Genomic DNA, 26,273 nt, shown 5'->3' with positions numbered 1-26,273 from the left:
TCACTGGACTCTGTGATGCAAGAGTGCACCTGCGCTGTCACCAACTTCTGCAGAAGTCTGACAATTAGCTAGTCCATGCAGCACCACTTGGTAAGGAAACTGCCCATAATGGCTGGCACACCTAATGTTATCAACAATGCCACAGCTTAAGCTAGTGAAACTGAGACTCATTTCCTAAGAAATGGATGGGCTTCTATGTATATTTTTGAGGACACTCAGCTTTTTGAAAATGGTACTGAGCAAATTAGAAAATTATCGTACTTAGAGTAAACAAAAAAGTAGAAAAATGTATTATAATAATACGCTGATGAGAAATCCTCAGGTTTCTCAAAATGACAAATTACATCAACATTTTAGTATGAGACTTATTATTTATTAAAACTGCCCCAAAAGTAATTTAAAATAGCCTGAAGTAACAAAAACCATTTATATAATGAAATTAATTGAGAATAAAAGAATGTATTTAAAATTCAGTTAAATCAGAATTTCTAACTGTTTCTGTACCAGTAATTTTATTTTATATTTTGTTTCTCGAAACGGGGTTTCTCTGTGTAGCGCTGGTTATTCAGGTACTGGCTCTGTAGACCAGGCTGGCCTCAGAGAACTCAGAGATCCTTCTGCCTCTGCCTCCTGAATGCTGGGATTAAAGGTGTGAGCCATCATGCCTGACTTATACTGATGAATGTTATACCTGACTCCAAGATTAAACATACCAGGATTACATAAGGTGAAAAAAAGAAAAGAGAAAGATAAACTAACACTCATATGTGACGTCTCATTAAAATATTTTGGAAAAGTGACCCTTGACAAAGTTTTATTTCTTGTAAGAAATCAGTACCATATAGGAAGACTGACTTTTAAGTAAAAGGAAAACATTCTTAAGAGTCACAGTCATGCTTGCTCTATCTTGCTATTGCCTTCTCTTTCCCGCTCCCTCCCTGTTCCCTGCCCGCCCCCTCTCCACGTGCTCATGGCTGGCCTCTTCTCCTTTAATCCTATTCTCTTCCTTCTTTCCTTCCTTCCTTTTTTTCTTTCTTTCTTTCTCTTTCTCCCTTTCTCTTTCTCTCTCTCCCTTTCTCTCTCTCTCTCTCTCTCTCTCTGCCTCTACTACTCTCTTGACGCCCCCCCGTCCTAAATAAACTTTTTTCCATAAATAAATAAATAGTCACAGTCATATTAGACTGAGAGAAATCAAAACCAGAACAGGTGACTAAAACCATGCTATTTTTAGTTGTTTTTATATAGTTTATTATTATAAAATAGTCAATAATCTCCTAAATAAGAGCTAATTTGAATTGCTTCATTCCCAGTATTTCTGGCATTTCCTTAATATAGTTGTAATGAACTCTAGGATTTGCCACTTATGTTAGCAATGAAGCTTCCTCTATTTAGAATTAGAACTAAGCTTTAACACTTGAAACTTGGCTAAGGGGGGGGGGGGGCAAAACACCTAACACTTTAGTTATTTTCTTAAGATGCTGTGTTCTGTGAAACCAGCAACTGTAATGCTCATGGCTTTTTCTTACTATTACTGGAATGACACTTTGTCAGAAATAAAATCATTATATACTCCCAGGTAGTTCTGTGCATCTCCAAACTGGCCTTGGAGCATCTGGCGAGGTACACTCTGCATCCCCTTCCATAGACATCTCACAAAACTCTGCTTCCTACGATGCCCTGGCCTTCCGCCTCAAATTCATGGCAAGCCTCTTGACTCAAAGTAACTGCACAATCTACATTCACACTTCTCCCAAGAGCTTAACTTTTCTTCCAGAAGACTTCTCTGAATGTCCCAGATAGAAATTTCTTTTGGTCATATAAAATGTTAAGTAGTATAATTAAAATACAGAGCTATGACTTACAGTCTACTACATATAAAACTGTACTATTTGAAAAAAAAGTATGAAATCCCAATGGTACATACTAACCATATGTGTTTATATACACACATGCATATAACTATATGTGTGCATATATCTATATGTATGTGCAAATATCCATGTGTTTGTATAACCATAGTCATAATATATTGAAAATGATACAAAATCTACTACCACAAAGAATTCATTTCAGAAGTCAATCAATATTCTCTCCTTTCTTCACCAATGAGCAAAGGAGATATGTATATGTTAATATACTAGGAGGAATAAAAATTATATTTCACAAGATGAAGTTTAAAATTAATGGTCCATAACCACTGTTTATGTTTACTTTTACTGAATGATATTAAACATCGGAAAGCACATTGGGGTAGTAGGGGTTTTTGTTTTTTTGTTTTTAAATAATCTTGAGAATTGGGAATTATTTGAAGCCTCCAATGGATCAATTTGATATGTCACAAAAGTGGAATTCTTCAGGAAAGAAACATGTATCTGGGTTCTTACAATTGAGGCAGCCTCTTTTCATGGAAGCCTGCTTTATTTTAGGTGTGCCAGCCATCAAATGTGAAACAGAAGAACATAATCAAATTAGATCAATTAGTAGATTAAAAGCACATCTCCAAACAGAATGACAGCCTGCGTAACTGCGAATAGCATTTCGTGGATTGCAAAGGGTCCAACACTGCACGGACTCTTAAGGAGAGAAAACAGAGAAAATGGGTTAATTCCACAGTCATGCAGTAAAGTTAGCTTTTCAACAAATATTGAACCAACTTACTCTCTATTGAGAGTTCCAACACAGGGGACAGCATGCAAAAAGGAAAAAAGAAAAAAAAGAAAAACACACAAATTAGTCGCCATCAATGCAAAGTTCCTGTATGGGAGAAAAACACCGAAGAAAATAAAAGTAGCTACAAATGTTTTTCAAAGTTTTTTGAAAAATCTCAAAGTATTTTTAAAACAAGAGTTCCATGTACAACATAGGAGAAAGGCACGTGATTTCTCTGCAGGCTTCATTCATTTCCTTGGCAAGGAAATTTAAAAGGGGGGCGGGGGGAGGAGTTCCTTTTCTTTTTCTTTCTTTTTTTTTTTTGCCCACAAATCTTTCTTATTTATTTATTTGTTTCTTTGACAAAGTCTCATTATGTAGCCCTGGCTGTCCTAGAACTCACCATGTAGATCAGGTGGTCCTCGAACTCTCAGAGATCGATCTGCCTCTGCCTCAGAGGTACCAGAATTAAAGGCCTGGACTTCCACACCCAACCCATTACAAATACTTTTTTGTGGCACAATCCACTATCCTGTGGATTAACTTTTAGAAAAAAAAAAAAAAAGGTTAAGAGAAACTTGTTTCCATTTATCAACAGTGTCAACATTTGGTTCTAAACCATAGTATCTAAAGCTATTTTCTCATCTTCTCGCAGCACCTTCAAAAGTGGCATGACTTCTGTGAAGTTTTGTACTGTATGCAAGTAAAACCAAGTATTCTCATCACACTTTAGCTTCCGTAGGTAAGAGTGTTACCATCTCCTGCTCTAAGACTATTAAGGAGCTCACTCCCTGATCTGGCTACAATGCTTGTCAGAAGACCAGAGATAATGACCTAATAATACTGAACTGGGTCCTGGTTCAGCAATGACAGGGAGATTTCTACAGCAATCCAAGGCTCAAAGGCCCAATTCAAAAACAGTTGCCAGTACGTGCAGCTGAGTGCAGATGTACTTTTTTTTTAATTAAAGAATTCCTTTATGAATATCAAATGCTGAAACCACATGGTTAAGCAAGTTTCAGTACATGGTATCACATATATTAGGGAGTTGGAAGGCATAAAATGGATTCACAGCAGTAAAAATGAAAACTTGGGGGTCAGAGAGTAGCTCACTATGAGGACCTGAATTCTGATCCCAGCACTCATATAACAAGCTGTGGTCTTGCTTACACTGTAATTCCACTGCTGTCGGGGGTTGGGGAAGACAGGTGAATCTTCAGGACTTACTGGCTACCAGCCTAGCTGAAATATGCAAACTACAGATTTAGGAAGATGCTCTGCTTTAAAGAAATAAGGTGTACACAAACGGGGACACCAGATACCCTCTTCCGGCACCTCTGCATGAACAAAGCCATATTCACCTATACACAAGAAAGCACACAAGCAGACACACACATTCATAAGTACATACACACATTACATACACAGACACAAACACACATAAACACCTGTACGTAAGTACACACAAAACACAGACACAAACACACACATACACAGACACACACACACACTAGGAAAACCACACATGTAAACATTCCACTCACAAAAACAGAATTGGAAAGGCAGTCTCTAAAAACATTTATTTTAAAGAAATTCTTACATTTGATGTTCTAGAACTTCTGTGGTAAGAACCATAGAAGAGCTCTAATCTAAAAACTTTACATATTTTAACTGAATCATCATCAAAATCTTATATAATTTGGATCCTATTATAAACTGTTGTGTAAACAAAGGGAGACATTACTAAAAAGTACTTCATATAGAATTATTTAGAATACACACTACTATCTATATTTGCTATTAATGTGTTGTAAGTGATAACACTTGGTGTCTTATGGTCTATATTCTATATTCATAAGTATGCCACACTCAGAGCACTTATCCTCTCACTGTATCTCTCTATATTTGCAGATTCCATTATTGGAGGAGCCAACCTAACGTGGACTGAAAACATTTCTGGGAAGAAACTGCCTTTTTATTCAACACATGCATACTTATTTTTTCTTTAATCACCTCTAAACAAGATTTTAGTATCGGCAGATTGTCCTGGAACCAACCCATGATAGATGCTGGGGCCGGGGGTGGGGTGGTGGGGTGAGGTGATACATGAATTAACAAGGTGAATTTATCAAACTATAGACAGACATCAAGTGATCTCCACTTGCAAACTGTACTAAACTATATGAGCTTCAGGGAAAGTCCTGCGTCCACTTCAGCTATACCAAGGAAAGGTTTTTTCCTAGCCCTTCCTGTCTGGAATGTCTCTATCTTGGCTGGTCACAAAACCTTTGTCTAAACATATTAAGGGAAATGCCCTGGGCACTGAAATGAACGGTCCTAGCCGGCCCTGTTGGTGAAGTATGCCGTTTCTGCTGGAGACAACAAGTGGTCTCACTCAAGTCAGACAAAAGCTTCGACAACCTGCACCCCTCAGGCCAGCTGCCTAGTGTCTAATGCTCACAGACAGACTGAAACACTGATCTAAATCTAAAAACCACATGGGGCAATTCACCATCCATGCCATGACAAATGGTATCTCCCATGCACCTTTGTGGGACTTTACACAATTTCTATCCTGTGACCTTACAAAAAATCTGAATAATAGATAAAGCATTTCAATCCAGAATGGCCACCTAACTCAGACTTGAGGGAGATGTATTACTTATACAGAACCCTAAGGATGTGGCTCAGGAAAGAACAAGAACTGTTCCACATGGTACGTTTCAAGCTTTAAGGAAAACTGCAGCAGAGTTAGGGAAGGAAGTAGGATTCTGGGCAATAGTGAAGAGGCGTGTGGTTGGTCTAGACGGCCTCCTTGGCCGTGCATGGAACCTCAGTAGCTGGGCACCTGGGAGAGACTTCTCCTCACTGCATCATTTGAGGTCAGAGGACCTGCCCTAAGTCTACGCCACACCTTCTGGTGGCAACCTACATAAATTGACATAGTAGAAAGAAGCTTGCTTTTTGTCTGCTTGCCCTTTCTTTCTCTCTCTCTCTGGCAAGTCCATCTATCCTTCACTGGCAGATGAACACACTTCTTCAGGTTCCAACACAAACCAAGACACCCAGCCTCCAGGACTGAACAAATACCTCATTCTTGGCCTTCCTGTCAGAGACAGCTACTTATGGACTAGCTGGATTACAGCTGGTAAACCACTTTAACAAATCCCGTTTTAACACAGAATCATTCTATCAGTTCTGTTCCTCTAGAGAACCTGAGTATTACAGGGAATATAAACCAAATGACAAAATTGGACATTTGGTTGGACATTTCTTAAGGGTTTTAAAATTAAGATGGTTAGGCACGTTATATCAGATAATTTAGGTATAGAAGGTGTGTGCATGCGTGTATGGTGTGTATAAGTGCATGCGTGTATGGTGTGTATAAGTGCATGCGTGTATGCGCACAATTGGCAAAAGATGATTGTACCTTGAATAGCAGTAAGAATGGAGAGACATTCAGAGGCAGAATTAAAAGGAGTGGTATTGTTACAGGAATGCAAATTCCTAAGTTGAGTAGTCAAATGGTAGTAGTCTCACACAGGAGGGGGAATGGGAAAGGCTAAAGACAGAGCCAACCTCTTCATCTTAAGAATTTTGCATCTGTGCTTTAAACAATCACATGCTGGAAATATTTGCAAACATTTGCCTCTATAACTATGCAAATTTCCTCTGTAATTTTTAAATAATACACTTTCACAGTTACAATATAATTACATTAGGTATTATGTAGTGGCCCGTGCCTTTAATCTCAATACCTGAGAGGCAGAGGCAGGTGGATTTCGATGAGTTCTGAGTTCAAGGGCAACTTGGTTTATATAAAAGATTCCAGGCCAAGTAGTCTACATAGTAACACACAGACAAACACACACACACACACAGACACACACACACAGAGACACACTTCAAATAATAAACAAACTATAAAGTGGAAGGAGGATTTAGGTACAATTCTCTAAACAACAGTATCAGCAAAACAGGCAGAGATAGGGTGTGAGAACCAGACCAAAAGATATAGGCACAAGAAAAGGAGGGATTCCAAACAGAAGAAAATGCTAGTTTTCCTATCCTAGCCACCTGTTTGTTTCTTTTTTTTTTTAAAAAAAGATTTAATTATTTTATGTTTACATATTTATTTTATGTACACTGTAGCTGTCTTCAGACACACCAGAAGAGGGCATCAGATCCCATTACAGATGGCGGTGAGTCATCATGTGGGTGCTGGGAATTGAACTCAGGACCTCTGGAAGAACAGTCAGTTCTCTTAGCCACTGAACCATCTCTCCAGCCCGCACCCATGTTTCTTAAATGAAAGGAAAAGTACCTCCAAACACAGAACAGATTCAAAATAAAGCAGAATAAAACAAAACGTGTCAAACAGCCAACTGGAATTTGTAAGAACCTCCTGAAAAGCCAAGTAGATGAGACCGTATAGCACAGGGCAGCATTTCTCAACCTGTGGGTCGAGACCCCTTTGGTGAGGAGATAATCCTGTCATAGGGTTGTCTAAGACCATCAGAAAACACACATAAGTACATTAAGATTCATAATTAGCAATATGACACTTCAGACATAGCAATGAAATAACTTCACAGCTGGGATCACCACAACATCAGGAACTGTATTAAAGGGTCACAGCAGTAGGGGTTGAGACGTCTACAAGTTCAATATCACAAGAGATGGGATGTGCATGTCTGTAGTGAGCAAGTGTTTCAAGGTGAGAGCTCCTTCTATCTTAGCAGGAAAGAAGATGCTCAGAGGCAGGAAATGCTCCGAGACCCGCCTGCCCCTCCCTCTGGAGTGCTGGGACTAAAGGCGCGTGCCACTGCTGACAGGCCCACAGCTAGCATTTTAAATGTCTGTTTCTAGTGCTATAAATTCAGATTCTACTCAGCATCCATCCAGCCTGCACAGCCTTCTTAGTCTAAGTCGTAAGAGTTAGGATTATAGCTGCACCCCTCAACCTTCCTTTAAAGAAGCTTGAATGGATGGATAAAAAGAACAATTTCAAAACTGTGCACCATACAAAACAACTGAAATGTTTGAAAATACCAATACCAACGGCTTAGAGGTTTTTTATTACTATACTTTTTTGATACCACATAGAAATAAGTAATTTTGAATATTAAAACATACCTTTCCATGAGGATCTGCAAACATTCTTGTGAAAATTTCACATAATCTTTTCAGTTCAACTCGACTGCCAAAAAAAAAAAAGTTGATTAATATCTTGCTATAGGATGAAGTCATTTAAAAGTAAGCCTACAAATAATTAAATTTACTGACAATGACAACACAAAGGCTATGCGAATTATTCCTCAAAATTGCCAAATCTGCGGATCTATCGGGCTAGGATGAATGTACAGCTGTGAAATGTAGGAACGATTCTGCTGCAATCCATATTGAGGACGACAGGAAACACACAGGAGCAACCCACATCTCAATTGTATTAAGTGTTATAATGCTTCTTAAGTTCTACCTCTCCCAAACTGTCTGCTCTCTTTTCCATTTAAAATGAAATATTGCACCTCATATGCTTGATACAATATTTATTTGTACTGAGTCATGAAGTATGGTATGTGTACCTGAAAAATTAATACATTAGGAAATATAAAAATAAACATTGGTTTTGAATTATATATTTCTAATGCATCCTAATATATGTAAAAAGAAATGATATCGAACACCAGTGCTACTGTTATCAGGTGAGAAGACAGCCTTCTACATTTGTACCACACTAACACCTATGAATAACCTGAAGTCTGGATTTTGTTTGTTTTGTTTTGAGACAGTGTGTCCCTAGCTGGCCTTGAAATCACTCTGTAGCCCTTCCTGGTCTTGAACTCAGAGATACACCTGCCCCTGCCTCCTACAGCACTGGAATTAAAGGCATGTGTCCAAGCACCTAGGTGGACGTTAGGTTCTTTTTTTTTTTTTAAACATTTATTTATTGATTATATGTAAGTACACTGTAGCTGTCTTCAGACATTCCAGAAGAGGGAGTCAGATCTCGTTAGGGATGGTTGTGAGCCACCATGTGGTTGCTGGGATTTGAACTCCGGCCCTTTGGAAGAGCAGTCGGGTGCTCTTACCCGCTGAGCCATCTCTCCAGCCCCGGAAGTTAGGTTCTTAAGAGGTCAATCACCTAAGTTTAAAACAGTATATCCATAAGGACAGTGAAGACCTTAGGAAACATACTCTACCACCCTAGTAACATATTGACTAACTTGTTTTGAATGAAAAGGTGTTTTGTTTGTTTTTAAACCCTCTGTCTTTGAGGGGCATGCTCATGTGGTGGAGGTCCTAGGTGTCACTCCTTGCCTTCTCTTGTTTGAGACAGGGCCTCTTGTTTTGCTGCTGTGCACACAAGACTAGCTGACTTGTGAGTTTCCAGATATTTTCCTGTCTCCACCTTCCATCTTTCCATAGGAACACTGGAATTACAATGTGCTATTGTGTGCAGCTTTGCATGGTTTCTAGAGAGTCTGCACTCAGCCCCTTACAATTGCAAAGCAAGCATTTCCCTCAGAAAGTCATCTCCCAAACCTAAAAGGTTTAAAGTGTTTCAGTAACTGGGGAAAGAAAATTACAGCAGTGAGTTACCATACTGGTGGCCCTAAAGGAGTATGGCTTGGGAAAACTTTTGACATAATTGTTGACGCATTTCACAAAGTCAAGTCAGAAGGAACTAGCCTGCTAGAACAAATACTTCATGACACTTCTCACCTTAGCGTTCTCTGGTTTTTTAACAAGTTCTGCAGACCCAAGAGGCCTTCTTTCCTCTCTGACCAATTGGAACTAGCACATCTGTTGAGGACTTCTGCCACGTCTTCTGTCTGTCTCATGTAGGTAGGAATACTACCATTTCGAGAGCTATAGGAGCGCTCTGAACACGCACTAGAGGCATCGCTGTTGGCATCATCATCTGAGTGCATTCCATATGATTCATACCTTCTTCGAGCAGGTTTTTTCTGTCACATATCAAGAACTACATTAGCAGTAGTTACAAACATATGGATATTTCATAATGTTTACTTAACACAAAAGGACTGTTTCTGTCTTACATCAGTTGAGGACATGCTGCTAACCATTGTAAAGATAAAAAGTCAATATTTAGTTTCTCTTCAACAAGTGCTTTAGAAGTTAGTAGAACATGAACTGTTTAACTATGATGACAGTAGAGGACATGTGAAGTGGGAGGTGCTCTAAAGCATATGCTTTCTCCTTTACATGGAAAAGCAAGAACAAATAGAATGTAAATTAATAGAAACTGAACTAGAAATACGAATTGGTAATAAGAAAATACCATCTTTTGGGGGAATTTACCACGATTCTCTTACGTAAAATACTATGTTCTTTCCTGTCTATATATATCTCTTCCTTTCTATTTCTCTTGCCATTTTCCCCACTCTGTTCCAAGCTTTACGTCTTCAAGATAAGTCCGGATTTTTAGAAAGCAAGATGGTTATATGTCCTCAGACTTTTCCCAATGTCATCTCTATTCTGAAGCTTACTCTGTATGAGAAAGCAGTTGAGGTTCCTTTGATTTCTTAACCAAAAAGTTTGTATTTTATTTAACTGCCAATTATGCCTTGATATTAAAAGTGTCATGAGGTAAACAGCTGCTTTGAGAATCCCATGCAGAAACTGGAAACAAATGTGCACACTCTGATACCTGGCTTTGGCTAGGGAGCGTTGGGCTACTGCCGGGAAACGCACCAAGTACAGCAATTCAAAACTTCCAAGCATCTAGATAGTAGCTCTCTAGTCCAAGAGTTTTAAAGACACACTCTCTGAACACAGATAACCAAATACTTTTACAAAGCTGCTGCCACCAGTAACTCTTTACCGACCTACAGACACTAACTCAATTTAGAATAACAATGTTTACTTAGGTGGGCTCCTGGACCAGGTCAATTAAAGACTCCAGTGTAAATGACTCATCTCAGGAGTGAAAGAGTGGCACCTCCCTAAGACACTATGTTCAGTCAGTATCCCCCACAGACAATCACAATGACAGAGTAATAGATAGACAGCTAAAAGTCTTATTTTTTATAGACGACTATTAACTGTTAAGTTGATGAAGCAAAGAAAACAAGCTATGATATCATAAGATGTCAGAAAATAGCAGTGTCTATACCTTAGTCCGTATGTCTCCTAAGAGCTGAGAGCAGTCAATTTTTAAAGAGAGAAATTAAAAACAATGAAGAACATTTTGCTAAACAGCATAGTGAATTGGCATTAGCAATGCCTACAAATTAGAAATACCCAGTTATATAACACAGATACCAAAGAACTGCTTACTGTCAAGGTTATCTCTAGTCCTGTCAGTGTCCTTCAGTTTAGAGAGACACACCTATGCTACAGAACCAAAAAAGTAAACAAATAAACAAAAACCAATAGTTTCCCAAAGAAACTCAAACTATTCTTATTAGTTATAGATCGTTTGCCATTTATAAATTAAACTTTATTTTCTCAGGTACAACTTTGGTTTAGTATTGGAAATTTTCCATAAACTTGATAGTTATGTCTGTGCTATAAAAGAGGAAAATAGAATCCTAGAACTACAATTCTGATTTATTACAGTGTAGTTAATACCTGCAATGGTGGTACAAACCTTTAATCTAAACTCTGTGAGTTCAAAGTTAGTCAGGTTTACATAGAGAGTTCCAGGCTAGCCAGAACCACAAAGTGAAGCCTTGTCTCAAAAAACAAAACAAAGGGCTGGAGAGATGGCTCAGTGGTTAAGAGCACTGACAGCTCTTCCAAAGGTCCTGTGTTCAAACCTAGCAACCACATGATGGCTCACAACCATCAGTACAGCTACAGTGTACTCATAAATAAATAAATGAATGAATGAATAAATGAATGAATGAATCTTTAAAATAAAATTTTTTAAAAAGGACCTGGAAAGCTGACTCAGGGATGAAGAGCACTGACTGCTTTTCCAGAAGTCCTGAGTTCAATTCCCAGCAACTAGATGGTGGCTCACAACCATCTATAACTCCAGTTTCAGGGGATTTGACCCTTCTTCTGGCCTCCATAGGCACCAGGTTTGCACATGGTGCAAAAACATGCATTCAGGCAAAACATCCATATACGTAAAAATAAATTTGACAACAACTTTTTGGTTAAATATTTCCATATAACTTGAAGCTATCATCTTATTTGCATAAGAAGCAACCCAAGAATAACAGTCAATCCCTAAAACTATGCAAACAAAAGTTAAACAGTAAACTATTAAACTAAAAAGAAAAAAACCCCTGAAAAACATGATTTGGGAATAAGAAGAACTAAAACATCTCATTGATCACATCAGAAAAGGTGATGCACACAGTCTGGGCTCAGAAGAACAGACTCTGTAACTCTATCGGTTCAGATACATTAGCAGCTGAGGTAAAAACAGGAAGTCAACACTGTTATCATCACGTTAGGATATGCAATAAATCATAGGCATTAATAATGAATATGTTTAAAATGTGCCTTTCACCTATACAGCTAAAATTATTTCTCACAAAATTGGTCTATGTTTTTTTTTTCCTTTTTTTTTTTTTTAAGGTGAATTTTGTACTTCTAAATTTCAAAACAAAACTGAGAGGCCCAGAGAGCTAACTGAGTGGTGTGCTGCTTGCCTGAGATGCACAGGCCCCTGCAGAGGGAACCACCAAACACAAGGGTGCACAGGTAGAAACTCAGCACTCCAATGCTGGTACCAATCCTGACATCCCCAAGAGAAAATGAATAAATGCTTTGAAACAGGACTATTATCATCATCATTTGAGTGAGCTTGAACCTGGGCCTTGTGCATGCTAAGCCAAATGCTCTACCATTCAGCCACACCCCTAATGGTAAGCCACAATTTTGAAGAGTCATATTGGACTGACTAGGGAATTTAACCAAACAATAGCACACACATCACCATTTCAAGTCTTCATAATCTTATATGAGAACAGTGTATATACAATATGTGTATATACATACAGTAGACTGCATTCATCCTACAACTACCCCCATCCTGCAGTGTTTTAAAACTTTACTGTTTAATATGTGGAAAATAAAGAACCAGGAAAACATCTTAAATAAATAATCAGTTCAGGCATGGTGGCTCATGCCTTCAATCCCAGTACTCAGGAGTCCAAGGCAGGCGGTTCTCTGTGAGTCCAAGGGCAGCAGGGTCTACATACAGAACTCCAGGATAGCCAAGGCCACACAGTGAAACCCTGACTCAAAAACAAATCAACACCTATAAACTCAATGTGAAGATAACCTTGAAATTACATTCTTATAAGTACATATACACAAATGTACCGATCTATTTGCCATATAGTCAGTATACTACAGTGTATTAAATATAATACTATTATTAAAGACAACAAAATATTTTTGTTCCTGATACCTAGTTAAGATTACTGGAACTTGCTTAAAATTCTGAATATTAGCAAAGATTAATCATTAATGCATTACTCTCCTACTTATATTGCCTACATGATGGCTTCTTAGGTTTAATCTAGCATTCCCATCCCCTGTCCCACACAGTGGCTTTGAATAGGACTAGTTATGTGGATAGGGAAATGGAGAAAAGTACCAAGGCATCAGCTACTGCCTCCTCCACATCGGAGCCTGTGTTTAGGACTCGCATGGCACTGACAGAGGACGACAACCGGCTTGACTGGCTGATCCCATATCCTGGACCTAATTCATCAGAAAAAGAAGGAAAACAACATTTAGACAGTCACAACTGTAATGATGCAAGGGTTGGAGGTTAGGGGCTGGGGGAAGGGTGGTCAACTCTTATTAAGGGGGAAAGAAAAAAAACCAATGGGACAAAGCATTTTAAAAGCAATATTAAGTTTTTCTGGGCACAATGAGGTTTTTGTCAAGTAAAAAGGAAAAGGCAGTCAAAATTATTCACCAATGAGAAACGAATTTAAAGAAGAAGCACTGTTTACTTAGTAGAAGAGGGAGGAGATGGCTCTGCCAGTTCAGGCAGGGCTCTCCAAATGAAGTGAACCATAAAGTAACCCAGAACTCCCTCATCAGTAACAGTCAGGGGGAGATTTATGAAGTCACACCAGCAACTCACCACAAAGTCATAATAATAATGTCTCCTTCAGGAAAACTGATTTTATTCTTTAGCTAAAACAGATTGTTCAATAACCATTAAGTAACTACTTTGTGCCCAATGTTCTCACACATATAGACAAACTAGACATGAATCCTCACCTGCCCACCGACTGTTTTGTATACAATTAAAACACTTCATCCACCATTTTGGTTTTTTTTAAACATACACATATATACATAACTGAGAACATAAAACAATTCTATATTCAAAAATGATACAAGTTGTACCCCCCCCCCCCAAAACCAACCAAACGAACAAAAAACCCAATGCCCATCTGCCAGTTAGAAAAGGCTAAGGGGTTGCTAAAGGGAGGAAGGATAGTTACTTGGGGGAAAAACATAAGTGATTTATTCTCTAATAAATTAAAAGTACATAACACAAATGAACTTTAAAATGAATATTATGTGATAAAAACAGAAAAAGGCAGACTGAGATGAATGCGGAGGTGACAGTGAAAATGTACTCATCCTTCACCTGAGGCCCCACACACATCGGGGGCGTAGAGGGCACCCGTGGATCTGGAATGGTGTCTGGAGGCTGGAATAACAGGACCACACAAACCTCATCTATCACCACAGAGACAAGGAATAGTGGCAGCACTACTGTCAGGCAAGGAGAGTTAGTTAACAGTGGTGTCACTCTCACAGTTAATGAGCAGAGCATCGCCACACATGGCAATGGAACATCAAGGAGCATTGCGAGATCAACTCTGACACAAGTACAAATCACACCTAAGTGGACGGAACTAGGCCATAGGAGACAGGAAAGGCAAGTATTCAAATGGAGGGAAATGTCAAAAGTACAAGCATGAAAACAAAACAAAAACAAACACTTGCAGTAAAAAAAACCACTATGGTAACTAATAATAATCTTATCTCCTTGACTCTCAACGCCCACTGAGAGCTACTTCAATTCAACTCTGTAAGTCTAGATGTTTGTGCCTTTCTGTTCATATGTTGAAATACTGACCCTAAGTGCTAAAGGTAGGTGGTGCCTCTGAGAGGCAATCTGGTTATGAGAGCATTAAAGGCACTCCAGAGAGCTAAGGACTTCCTATACAGAGGACACCACCATGCAGGAGCCAGAAGGGTCCTCAGCAGACACTGGGTACCTTCACAGAACTGAGGAGTAAGTCCTAGTTACTTAGAAGTACTGAGCTATTGCATGCTATAGCAGCCTGAACACACTAAGACAGATGGAAACTTGCAGCACAGGTCAACATGTGTGATGAAAGGACACTATTAACTGCTGTAACTCTGTAACTGAATTCTTTCAAGATCTGTTTCTACAAGGACACAGACAAATTTTAGATTAGTCAAAAATCATTTTCTGCCGGGCGTGGTGGCACACACCTTTAATCCCAGCACTCGGGAGGCAGAGACAGGCAGATTTCTGAATTCAAGGCCAGCCTGGTCTACAAAGTGAGTTCCAGGACAGCCAGGGCTACACAGAGAAACCCTGTCTTGAAAACCCCAAAAACAAAAACAAATAATTTTCTTCATTTATATTAAGGCACATCTTATTCATAATGGTCCAAAGAGCATTAGTTCTGCATCTGGGAATAAATAAACTGTTGAAAAATGGAAGCTATGAGCATTGAAAAAAGACTACTAGTACCCTAACAAAACCCATTAAAAATCCATAGTGGATGGTACTAAATATTACTCTATAACCTAAACTCTGCCTACTTTACATTTCAGACCTCTGTTCAGACTGGCAGCACATAAAACTGACCCTTGTCTTATATCCAGAAATAAATTGCCACATAAATGCATTTTAATGTTTAATAAAATACATATCTTTCATTTTAACATTATCCTACTCATATGATTAATGAGAGCTGATGAATATTTTTAATAACAAGAATCACTTTTGTCTTTCCTACAGGATGGCCTTCATAAACTCTGCATGTATGTAACTTAGATTCAACTCTCATTATATATATTATATATACATATATATATGTATATATATATATATATACATACATACACACACACACACACACATATATATATATTTAAATAACAACCATGTGGTTCTCCTTCACCTTGGCTGGTGACCTTATCTGGATGTAAGCACCTACATGGTTTGCAACTCTCTTCCTAAGATTATAGAGTATATGCTATGTGACTTCACCATCTTAAGATGACCACATGGTATTAAGCAACACTTGTATAATCTTCTTAGTCATAGTGAGCTGTCTATTTAGCACTGTACCCCCTTTAGAAGAAGGAAGCAGTAACAAAAGGCAGCTGGATTACTATGGATTCTTGTATGATGATAAAAATTTAAGGTTATATTTGCTACACATATTGTATAGGTAATTCAACTCTGGTCTAGAATTTACTATATATGGTGATAAAAATTTAAGATTATAAAGGTCTATTCAGATTAACGAAAGCTAATTATTCAAGATATATGCCTATCTACTTAGTGTTTGCTAACTGGTTAACTCAAAGTGATAGAAAATTTAGGTAAGAAATAACATGTGTTTGATAAATAAGGTATATTTGATAATCAAGAATTATAAATTCCTAAGGTCTACTCAGGTTTGCAGTAGTATTTGTCTAGCTTCTTTAACTTTTAAGCTTTAGCTATGGATAAACCAAGCCACAGAATAAACTGCAATGTTCTATAATGCAACACTATAAAAGAATCAGTAAAGTTGTCAGTGTCTATGAACTGTGTCTATGATTAAAATTTTTATTTTGATAACAGAAGAACTTCAATTCAAAATTGTTATTCTTAAGGTCAAACCTACCAGGGATGTAAAGTAAAGCGAGTCCCCCAAGTTTTTACTGCAAGGGGTGTCTGTCAGATCTTCTGGGCCTGCCAGCCAAAGACTGATGCTGCCCTGGGTCCTCTGCCCCCAACAGCCATGAAAGAACCTAGGGTGCCTGTCCAGGCAGCCAGGGAGTCTCTGTCATTTCTAGTACACTTGGAAGCTGCTTGATCTGTAGTTCCTGCCAACTCAGGTCTCTGATAATGCTGCTGACCAGGCTAGTGACACCTTTGGCGCAGTGTAAGGGCAGCAGCCAAGGCTTCAGCGGCTCTCTGTTCTCTGCATGTGTAACAGGCAGGCCTCAGGTCTCACTTTCCTAGAGCTTCAACTAGGTCTAGACACAGGTTTCTTTGTTACCAGACTCAGAAAAGACATACACTCACAAATCAGATCTCAATGTAACTTTTTACTACTTCTTTATTTAAAGGAAATGGCTTTACAAGGATTCTTCTCAGTGATGAGTCAGCCACCTGTGTCTTGTGGTAAATAATTAAATTTTTAAAAAAGGTGTGAAGTTTATGTAAGATCTGAGGATACGAAAACTTAAGTTGTGAGGACCTAAAAACTGTTCTAAGGGGTCTAAGAAGGTGTATGTTAAGGTATATAAAGCCAAGGTATAAATGAAGGTGGGTTATAAAAGTCCAAGCTATAAAAGCCCGAGGGTGTAAGAATATAAGTAGTGATAAAGTGACTGCAGAAGAGAAAAGAATGAAAACTGCTTCAGGTGCCTTTCTCGCTACGCTACTGGACTTTGCTGTCTTCATGCATAAACTTTGTTTGTTTGTTTTGAGACAGGGTTTCTCTGTGTAGCCCTGGCTGTCCTGGAACTCACTCTGTAGACCAGGCTGGCCTCGAACTCAGAAATCCGCCTGCCTCTGCCTCCCGAGTGCTGGGGATTAAAGGCGTGCGCCACCACACCCAGCTCGAAGTGTTTAATTTTTAGTGCCAACATGTTTAAAACTTACCTCTTACTGTAAACTTCAAATTTTCCTGTAACCTTCAGAAAGTTTTACCTGAATCCACCTCTCATGGGTCAAATGTACCCCAGGTAAATCCTCCTGTCAGTCAACAGCTGTTTACCCACCTGCCTATACTACTTACTCCTGAGGGTGGGATATTTCTCCTTTCTGCTGATCCTGGGACTTTCCTCCCTCAACTGCCAGGATCATGGGCCTACAAGTTTCCATTGTACACCCAAGAAAAAGAATTTCCCCTCGACACTTCCTTTAACTTTTATCTTCTGCCCTAACATATCTATATGTTCCCGAGTCCTGCCAGGTCCAGGTAAATCCCTTAAAATCTGCATCCTGGACAGCTTCAAAGTGGTTGGCACCAGGTGGTCCAGTCTCACAGACTGCTTCAACCAGGCCTGCCCTTTCCTAGCCCCAGATGGTCCCATAGAGCCTGGACACTGACTGAAACAGTCAACTCTCCTGGGACTTGGCCAGCACTCCAGTTTTCTTGGGTAGCCAAAGATGTCATTGTCATCACCTCCTGAACAGCAGGAAGCAGACTAAAGGGCATAACACCCTCATCTCTGTCTTACCATCAACCTTTCCTGTTTCCTCACCTTTTATAATAAACAAAAAAGGACAAGTACTGAAAATGAGGTGTTCCTCCAGCTGCCTTTCAGCACCTCAGTGCCAGCAGTTCATGTCACCAGCTGTTACCACCACGAGGTACGGTACATTTCACTGTTGCAACGAGTTGCGGTTTTTCCCTATGAGACATGCACAGCCTTTAAAAGGTCCCTCTGGACATCACCTCTGTCTGTCTGTCTGTCTGTCTGTCTGTCTGTCTGTCTGCCTGTATCTCTCTCACATGTTCTAATTCTACAGGTTTTTAATTCAATCTTCCTTTTATTTGTCTTCTTAGAGACAAGCATGTAGACTAGGCTGGTCTTGTGTTCTTGACTCAGCCTCCTTAGTGAAGAAATTAAATTCAATATTCTGAATTTACATCTGTGTGACACTGACTTGATTATGACAGGAACCCTTTTATATAATGACTGACTTGCTCACTTGAGGTAAGTTACAAAGGGCAGTGACATGACTGAAATGTATTCCCTCCTTTGGACTCTCTCCTGAGAATGACATCACAGCTACAACTGATGAGGAACACTGACCGCAGAACTATGGGAGAGCTCACTCCCTAGGGCGGCAGCGTGCCTCCACCTGCTGACACTCACCCAGCGGCTGGAAGGAGCGCACCGGACTCGTGTCCCTGCTGCTCTCTCTGCTGGCTTCCCGGCTACAGCCTTGACTCACACTCGGCCGAGGAATACGGCTGCTCCGGGCTGGCAGGACGGCGGCAGCATAGCAAGAGAAAACAGAAGGCAGAATTTAAGCTTCCAAACATTTTGTTTTTTGTTTTTGTTTTGGTTTTTTTGTTTGTTTGTTTGTTTTAAAGAACTGATTAATAACAAGCTTGTTTGTTTTGGGATTGAAAATGAATTACTCTTTTATTATTTTCTCCTTACAGATTGAGTCTCTAGAACCATGGAGCCCAGGCTAGTCTCAAACTAGGAAGCTTTCGGTTCATATGTCTTTTTCACTCCTTATAAATAAAAACACAAATACAAATAAACATTTTAAAAAGCCAAAAGAATCTGAGAGTACTAAATGAAGGTATAATAAAGAATCTAATAATGTCTGGAAAACAAAAAGAAGCAAAGTAGTGAAGATCAAAGTCCCAGAAACCTTTGGTGTTTGTTGTTAAGGACCTCAATCCCATGTCTGAAGGCCTAAATTAAGTTTAACTGAATGATGACATTCTTATGAAGCTATGAAAACCTGGACTCCTAAACCACTTCTGAGGAGAGAGAGAGAGAGAGAGAGAGAGAGAGAGAGAGAGAGAGAGAGAGATATCCAAGGCTGAGTCCATCCAACCCAGGAAAGCAATGAAAAGGAGTCTCTGAGTGACGGCTGAGCTAGAACACCAGGTCAGAGCCCATAAAAGATGCTCCACAGATCATGAGTCTTCCTGAAAGGACAATGTCACTAAAGATATGAGAAGGGGATACGGCTCTTTTATAAAGTTTCGAAACAGACAAACGTCAGAAATTGCTGGGAGAACACCTAGGGATGCCTCACTGCAGATGCAGAACAGCTAATGGGGCCTGACGTGAGCCACTGGCAGGGCTTGGAGCAGAGCTTGTTTCTGTACAGCAGGGGCAGTCCCTTCCACACTAAGGACTCTGTACTGTTAGAAGAGGCAGGGTCATGGCAGGTTGTGTCCTAGCAGCAAACTTTACTCTTAATACTTTGTATAACTCTTCATTTTTGGCTTTAAAATAATACGTATGTAACAGTCTTGCTATGTAGCCCAGGCTGAGTTAAAATTCATCGTCACCTGTCTTTGCCCTAATGAGACAGTATGCTCAGGCCTAGCCAAACATTACAACTTAAAAAGATTACTGATGTGTGCATGTGTGTCTGTGGAAGTGGACGCCACATGTGTGAGAGTGCCTACAGAGGACAGATGACGGTGCTAACACCCTGGGAACTGGAGCTACAGGTGGCTGATAGCTGCCTAATATCCAATACAGATGGTGGGAACCAAACTCAGATCCTATGCAAAAGCAGCAAGAGCTCTTTCCCACTGAGCCATGTGTCAACTCTGAAATAAAAATTAAGCTGGTAGCTCTAAGACAATAGAAAGGTATAAGAGTTAAGATATGGACTAAGGCTGGTGAGACAAACACAGTGATCTTGGGCTTTACAATGTTAGCCCCCCTTTCAAAGTTCTTACACTTTCAAGATGTAATTCATACCCTATACTTGAGCAACCTAGACTTTAATTCTCCTTGACCTTTCAAGGAAGCCAAAGGTGGCACTGCAGAGTCTTACCCACTGAGAGCCTAGATGGGCTGGCCTCTCTGCTGCAGCCCTGGCTCCTTGGTATCTTGCTTCTCTTCTGTGCTGAAGCTGAATTGACCAGGACTCGTTGAGCACCAGAGCTCACAGTAGAGAGGGCTGTTGTGGTTAGAACTCTTCCTGGAGACCCAGATCGGCTGCCAGCTACACGGGAAACACATAAAAATATGCAAACATTGATCTCAAGGTAACTTGCAAAGATAACGAAAAGATTGTGATATCATGGCAGGTTCTAAGACCAAAGAAATGGACTGAGAGTTATATACAAACATAACCTGCAGAGGGAAAATGCTCTGCGTATGCCAGCACTGAGGATTAAGCCACCTCAAGCATATGCTTCATGATGGCAATACTACTGGGATTTTTTAAGACAAACAGTAGGAAGATCCCCAGAGCAATCCCGTATTTGACAGTGTGTTTCCTGAGGCTTAGATGCTCTGTGGAAAAGCAATACTTATAACGATGGAAACTCTTAGTTCTATTACTGCTACTATTTGTGTCTTGAACATACAGTGACAACTTGCTTTTTCTTAAAATAGTTTGCCTCATGAAATAGCTGAATGGGCATGGCCATTTGGTGCTATTCATATTTTTAATATTTACAAAATTAGAAACTGTGCTGCTTTCAAATCTAATCAGAGAGGGTTCTTTCTGCAGTGTGCAGTGATTAATTCAGGGACTCTTAACTAGACAAAGAGCTCAGAATATGTTACTGTTGAGAACTCGGCTCTAAGTGGGACTTCTTTATTAAGGTCCCCCTGCACCAAGGCTCAGGAAACACCTCAGGAGTTATGGAAAGAATGTAAGGGATTGGGGGAGACGGTGCGGTGAAATGTGGTTTGGGGGTTATGACATAACTGCTATATTCATTACCTCACAGCTTTGGTTACATTTGATTGGTTCAGTTAATATTCCAGCATGCATTGAGGGAGAAAGGGCTCATGAGGCCCCACTCCCAGCTCAAGAGCTTTGTCAGTTGATGGCTAATAGGGAAGGCAGAGTCCCCACCCCCATTACCCATGGTGTGGCCCCTAGAAGGGCACGCTGCCTCCCACATCCTTGCACATACTAGTTAGTACTAGTAGCACTATTTGGACTCAGCAAGGTTTTGTTGTTGTTCTTGTTGTTGTTTTTGTTTTGTTTTGTTTTTAAGGACACGAAAGTAAAGGGGGACGATAAAGAGGAGCAGGGGAGAAGGGTAGGGAGACTGTATGGCTAGTACATCCATTGTAAACAGTGGATGAAATTGTCAAAAATAAAGAAAAACACTAAATTTAAATTAAGTGCTGATAAATTGGGCCAGCTGAGGAAGAGAAATTTATTTTTGCTAGTTGAAGGTGGAGGGCTCTTGGTTGGCCGCGTTCTAGGGACAAGTTCCAAGGGTAGACCAGAACCAGGGAGGCGTCACAGAAGTCAGATATATGGTCAGGGCATAGAGAGGGAGAGCTAGATTAACTCTCAGAGGTCTTTGAATAGATTAAGCAAAGTTATGAAATGAATTTTTAGATAGGGCTTTCCTGTATATCTTAGGTTTCTCTGGAATTTGAAGCAATCCTCCTGCCTGTACATCCCACATGCTAGGGTGGTAGGTATGTAATACTATACCTAGAAAGAAACCCATTTTTAAACTAAAAACACAAAGGCTACCTTTTTAAGAGGGATCACTCAAAGTGTTTTATGTGTATACTGAATTAAAAAAAAAAAAAAAAAGAAAAAGAACCAGACGCTTGCTCAACTGAACAGCAGTATTTTAGAAAACTTGCATTTAAATAAATCTTTAGGGGAAAAACTGTCTCTTTGTTACCCACTTTTACTATACTAAGAGTCTCTACTCATACTGCACACTATCGTGTGACACACTCAACTGTGTCTCATTTCTACCCAGGAGATTCAAGATTTAAATGCCAATGGGAATGAATACTGGCTGTCAAAAATGGCACTGTGAGTTTGAGGCCAGCCTGGTCTACAGAGCAAGTCCAGGACAGCCAGGGCTACACAGAGAAACCAAATTAAAAAACAGAAAACAAAAAAACAAAAAACCCAAAACCCAAAATAAACCCCACAAAAACCAAAACCAAAAACACTCATCAAAAAAAAAAAAAAAAACCCAAAAAAAAAAAAAAAAAAAAAAAAAAAACCCAAAACTGGCCGTGTGTACCAGGCAGGCATTTCAGAGGGATTTAGAGGGTCGTCTTATCTTTCTTATGGAAGACGCCATTTCTAATCCTAGGCAGATATCTTACAGTAACTTTAACAAGTTCTTGGGACTTCCAGAAATAGCAGCTGTAAAAGCTCCTGATTCTGCCATTCAGTGCAGGTCAAGGAACATGAGCAAGCTGGATGGGACCTGCTGTTATCTTATTGTTACGATTTGTGGGCATCTTTTGCTTAGGTTAATTCATATTCTTGGTTTGTTTTAAAATATTTTCAGTACACAAAATAAAATATATATTCCACCGGTGATAGCAATCTTATAAAATGAAGAAGCATTGCTTCCTGTAAAATTAACAAGTTACTGAGTGGAGAAATTACTCAAGTCTATTTTAAAATGACCATTCAAAAGTTTCATGATGTTGCAGGTGAAGAATCTTCAAATCTGGTTTTTCTCTTCTTCTTTGAAGTATTGCTGAGGCATCTATTTTCTCCATGCAATATGTAAACTAAACATACACACAAAAACACCCAAACACCCAACATGCCACAAACTTACAATGCACCATAGGCCAATGGGAGTTATGAGAAACTCTCAATGATATAGAAACTATAATGAACTGAGTACATACAGTATGCATTCTGTTCAGATCAGTCATAAACGCGTGTGGGTGGGGTACTGGTAGGAAAGCGAACGAACTCTGAAATGTGGGTCTATTCAGCAGACAGGAAGGTGCAATCCAGAAGCACACTGACATTCTTCCTCCTTGGCATGTCCTGAGTTGATGAAACCTGGGCAAGTCCACTCTCTATTGAAGCTCACGCATTCCCTCACCTTAGGAAGGAAGCTGGCAGTGTTCATTTCATATGCACAGTGTCCTCTCTTCTCCATTAGCCTTTCACCATCAAAGAACGAGACATTTCCAGTGCCTAGGGCTCCTTTGGAGTCATTTATACTTAAAATGCTGAAGCACTTTCTCTAGTAGAGCCACCAGAGTTGAAGAAAAGGGCAAGTTCAGCCCAGAGAGCAACATGGAACAAAAATGCCCTAGAGGCAAATCTTCAACTTGAATAACTATTTTCTGTTGTATTGTTACATATCAAAATGTTACTATAGTTTCCTCTCTCTTCTTAATATTTATATCTGTAGCGTCAACTTGGAAAATTTCAAAATTTTTAGAGTTTCATGATACTAGAAAGACAGGCCAAAGAGAACTCCTGACTAGCAGGTTTTGCTCTAGTACCAAAACAGAATGGCTGGGTATTATGTAGTTAGAGTTTCTGCTGAATAGAACTCATTCTTGTTGATGAGAATAGGTGACCAGACAAGAGGTGCACACATAAAGTCTGTAGATTCTTACCACCAATGGTATTAGCAGATTGTGATCCTGAACAAGTAAGTGTAAAGCAGAGTTAGGGTAAGGGTTATAATCCACGAAGAGGGAAGAAGCAGTTTTAAAATGGATGGCAGATGAAAATAACAAAGCTTAGTCAGTTCTCAAGAAAAAACAAAACAAAACAAAAACCAAACAAAAAACAAACCGAACACAAAAAAGAGCAAACGTTAAAAAAATTCCATAGCACAAATGTCTGTCACAAAAGCAGTACACATAACAGTTTTACAGCTGACACTCATGTACCAAGCAGATGAAATGAAACTGCACAAGTCAATGCGCATCCTTCAGCTGGTCCTTTATGGGATCCAAGCTGTCAAATGTTTACAATTTTATTTTAAACTTTTAATTTAAAATTAGATATAGGAACAAATAACGCATCTTATAGCTGAAGAACAATGGAGATGAAAAAGCTAAGAATCTCATCTTTTTTAAGATTCATAGAAAAGCAAGAGGCAGGGGGGAAAGGAAGCTCCTGGCAGGCTGCACAGTCAGTCACCGGTACACAACCAGTCACTACCAACAGAGTGAGGACGCAGCTCTTCCTTAACCTACCAGTCAGGCTCCCCATTAGCTCTGCTTTCTTTATTCTGGTGAGCCTGAGCACACCTGCTTTGGTCCAAGAGATTCTCTGCCTTTCTAGATGACAACCCCAAACATGAGCACCATGCACCGTAATGAGACACTACGATGAAGATGGAAGGCACAGGAGGACCCTGTGCAAACAAGCTGTGAACAAACTTGCATACTAATCACACATCTTTTTAACAAAAGAATCTTAAATGAACACATACTCATCCAAATAAACAGGCAAGCAAAGAAATGAGATCTTTCTAATGATTTAAGACGTGTGTGATTTTATGGTGGGAACGTCTCTAGACCTGAAAGTCCTATGAGGTTTAACAAGGCAAACATAGCATAATCCTCCTGTCTTTCACTGTCATGCTCTGAAGTTCCAATGATTGAAAAAGAGGGTCCCAACCAAGGTCAAGAAGTCAGAAAATAACAATTATCTCACAATTAAGTTTTAACTTAAATCCTCGCATGGACAATTTGCGATTATCTGTATTTTCCTTTAGGTTTTAAACATCCTAACTTTAGTGTTTATTTCTGTTTCATGAGGGCAGTAAAAATATCAAGGTATAAAAACACGTAACAGCATCATAAAATTCCGTTTTCGGGCTGGCAAGATGCCTCAGTGGGTAAGATCACTGACTGCTCTTCCAGAGGTCCTGAGTTCAAATCCCAGCAACCACATGGTGGCTCACAACCATCGGTAATGAGATCTGATGCCCTCTTCTGGTGCGTCTTAAGACAACTACAGCGTACTTATTCATAACAATAAATAAATCTTTTAAAAAAAAAATCCGTTTTCATTTTATTATGAATAATACCAAGGATAATCTTGTCAGGTAATTCACGGCACTTACTCTGGTGTACACTGTTGTAACTGCATTAAATATGCTGACTCATTCAATGCTCATGACAATCCCCTGAGGCAGACGCTATTATCCTCCTCATTTTACAGGTGGGTACAGAAAAATACAGGAACCTACAATAGCCAGGACTGCAATGTGGGCAACACAGGTCCAAAGCCTGCAACCTTTACTTTACCCCAGAGCCCTTGGTGGCCTGACTCTGGCTGTACACAGACCCTGTGTCTTAGCTAGCTCCCAGGCTGCGCTGATGTTAGTCTGCGCAATAGACAAGGAGAAGGGAGGGTGCACTGGTAATCAATGTTCTCTAAGAATCACTCCACAGCACACACCCACAGGAGAATGTGGTATTGTCACTACTTTTGATCTGTCAGAGAAAAGCCCTTGCCTTGCAGAACTATGTATTATTCTGACTGTTTGTGAGTAGCCTTCATTCTGAAACAAACTATGCCAAATCCTTCTGCTCATTTTAGGACTCCTACAGAAAGCTTCCAGTGTTGCTCTGCCTGACATTCTGATGCCAGGAAGAGGTGGGACCACGACACATGCACTTAGGTGTCCTCATGTCTCTGAGCCTTACTTGTCTCCCTTGACCCCAAGATGCAGGAATCAGACTATTAAAAATAAACAGGCCATCTACAACCCGACAGTCACCTTGGAACCCATTCTTTCTCGGGCTAATTAGGTTATAAAAAGGACCTATTCTTCACTTCCTTAGAAAAACCACCTGGTGTTAGAGAGTGCTGAGGACAGTCTGTGGGAACAGAGGGAGCAGCAAGAAGTCACTGTGGCTAAAATGCATTGCCCAGGCACTTGTTGGGGCAGACAGACAGACAGACACAGGTCCTGCTTTTACCT

General features: G+C 39.7%; 1 protein-coding gene across 29 annotated transcripts in view; it reads right to left on the bottom strand.

Moving 5' to 3' along the window:
• Clasp2 (cytoplasmic linker associated protein 2) overlaps nucleotides 1-26,273 on the bottom strand; it is a 172,202-nt gene that overhangs the window by 28,419 nt on the left and 117,510 nt on the right. For 7 of the 29 annotated variants that reach the window (XM_029481868.1, XM_029481874.1, XM_029481876.1 and 4 more), the window contains 9 exons: nucleotides 23,947-23,973; nucleotides 20,408-20,578; nucleotides 18,748-18,855; nucleotides 14,249-14,311; nucleotides 13,235-13,341; nucleotides 10,790-10,813; nucleotides 9,376-9,620; nucleotides 7,786-7,849; nucleotides 2,659-2,661 (listed from right to left, as the gene is read on the bottom strand). In XM_029481868.1, the coding sequence (XP_029337728.1) occupies nucleotides 2,659-2,661; nucleotides 7,786-7,849; nucleotides 9,376-9,620; nucleotides 10,790-10,813; nucleotides 13,235-13,341; nucleotides 14,249-14,311; nucleotides 18,748-18,855; nucleotides 20,408-20,578; nucleotides 23,947-23,973 (812 nt within the window). The remainder of the gene's footprint in view (nucleotides 1-2,658; nucleotides 2,662-7,785; nucleotides 7,850-9,375; nucleotides 9,621-10,789; nucleotides 10,814-13,234; nucleotides 13,342-14,248; nucleotides 14,312-18,747; nucleotides 18,856-20,407; nucleotides 20,579-23,946; nucleotides 23,974-26,273) is intronic. The other 22 variants (XM_029481873.1, XM_029481877.1, XM_029481880.1 and 19 more) reach the window with 11 other exon arrangements.

Source organism: Mus caroli, chromosome 9 (genome assembly GCF_900094665.2).
Source record: "Mus caroli chromosome 9, CAROLI_EIJ_v1.1, whole genome shotgun sequence".
Taxonomy (NCBI): domain Eukaryota; kingdom Metazoa; phylum Chordata; class Mammalia; order Rodentia; family Muridae; genus Mus; species Mus caroli.
The sequence above is the reverse complement of the archived record's forward strand: the minus strand, read 5'-3'. Positions and strand labels throughout refer to the sequence as shown.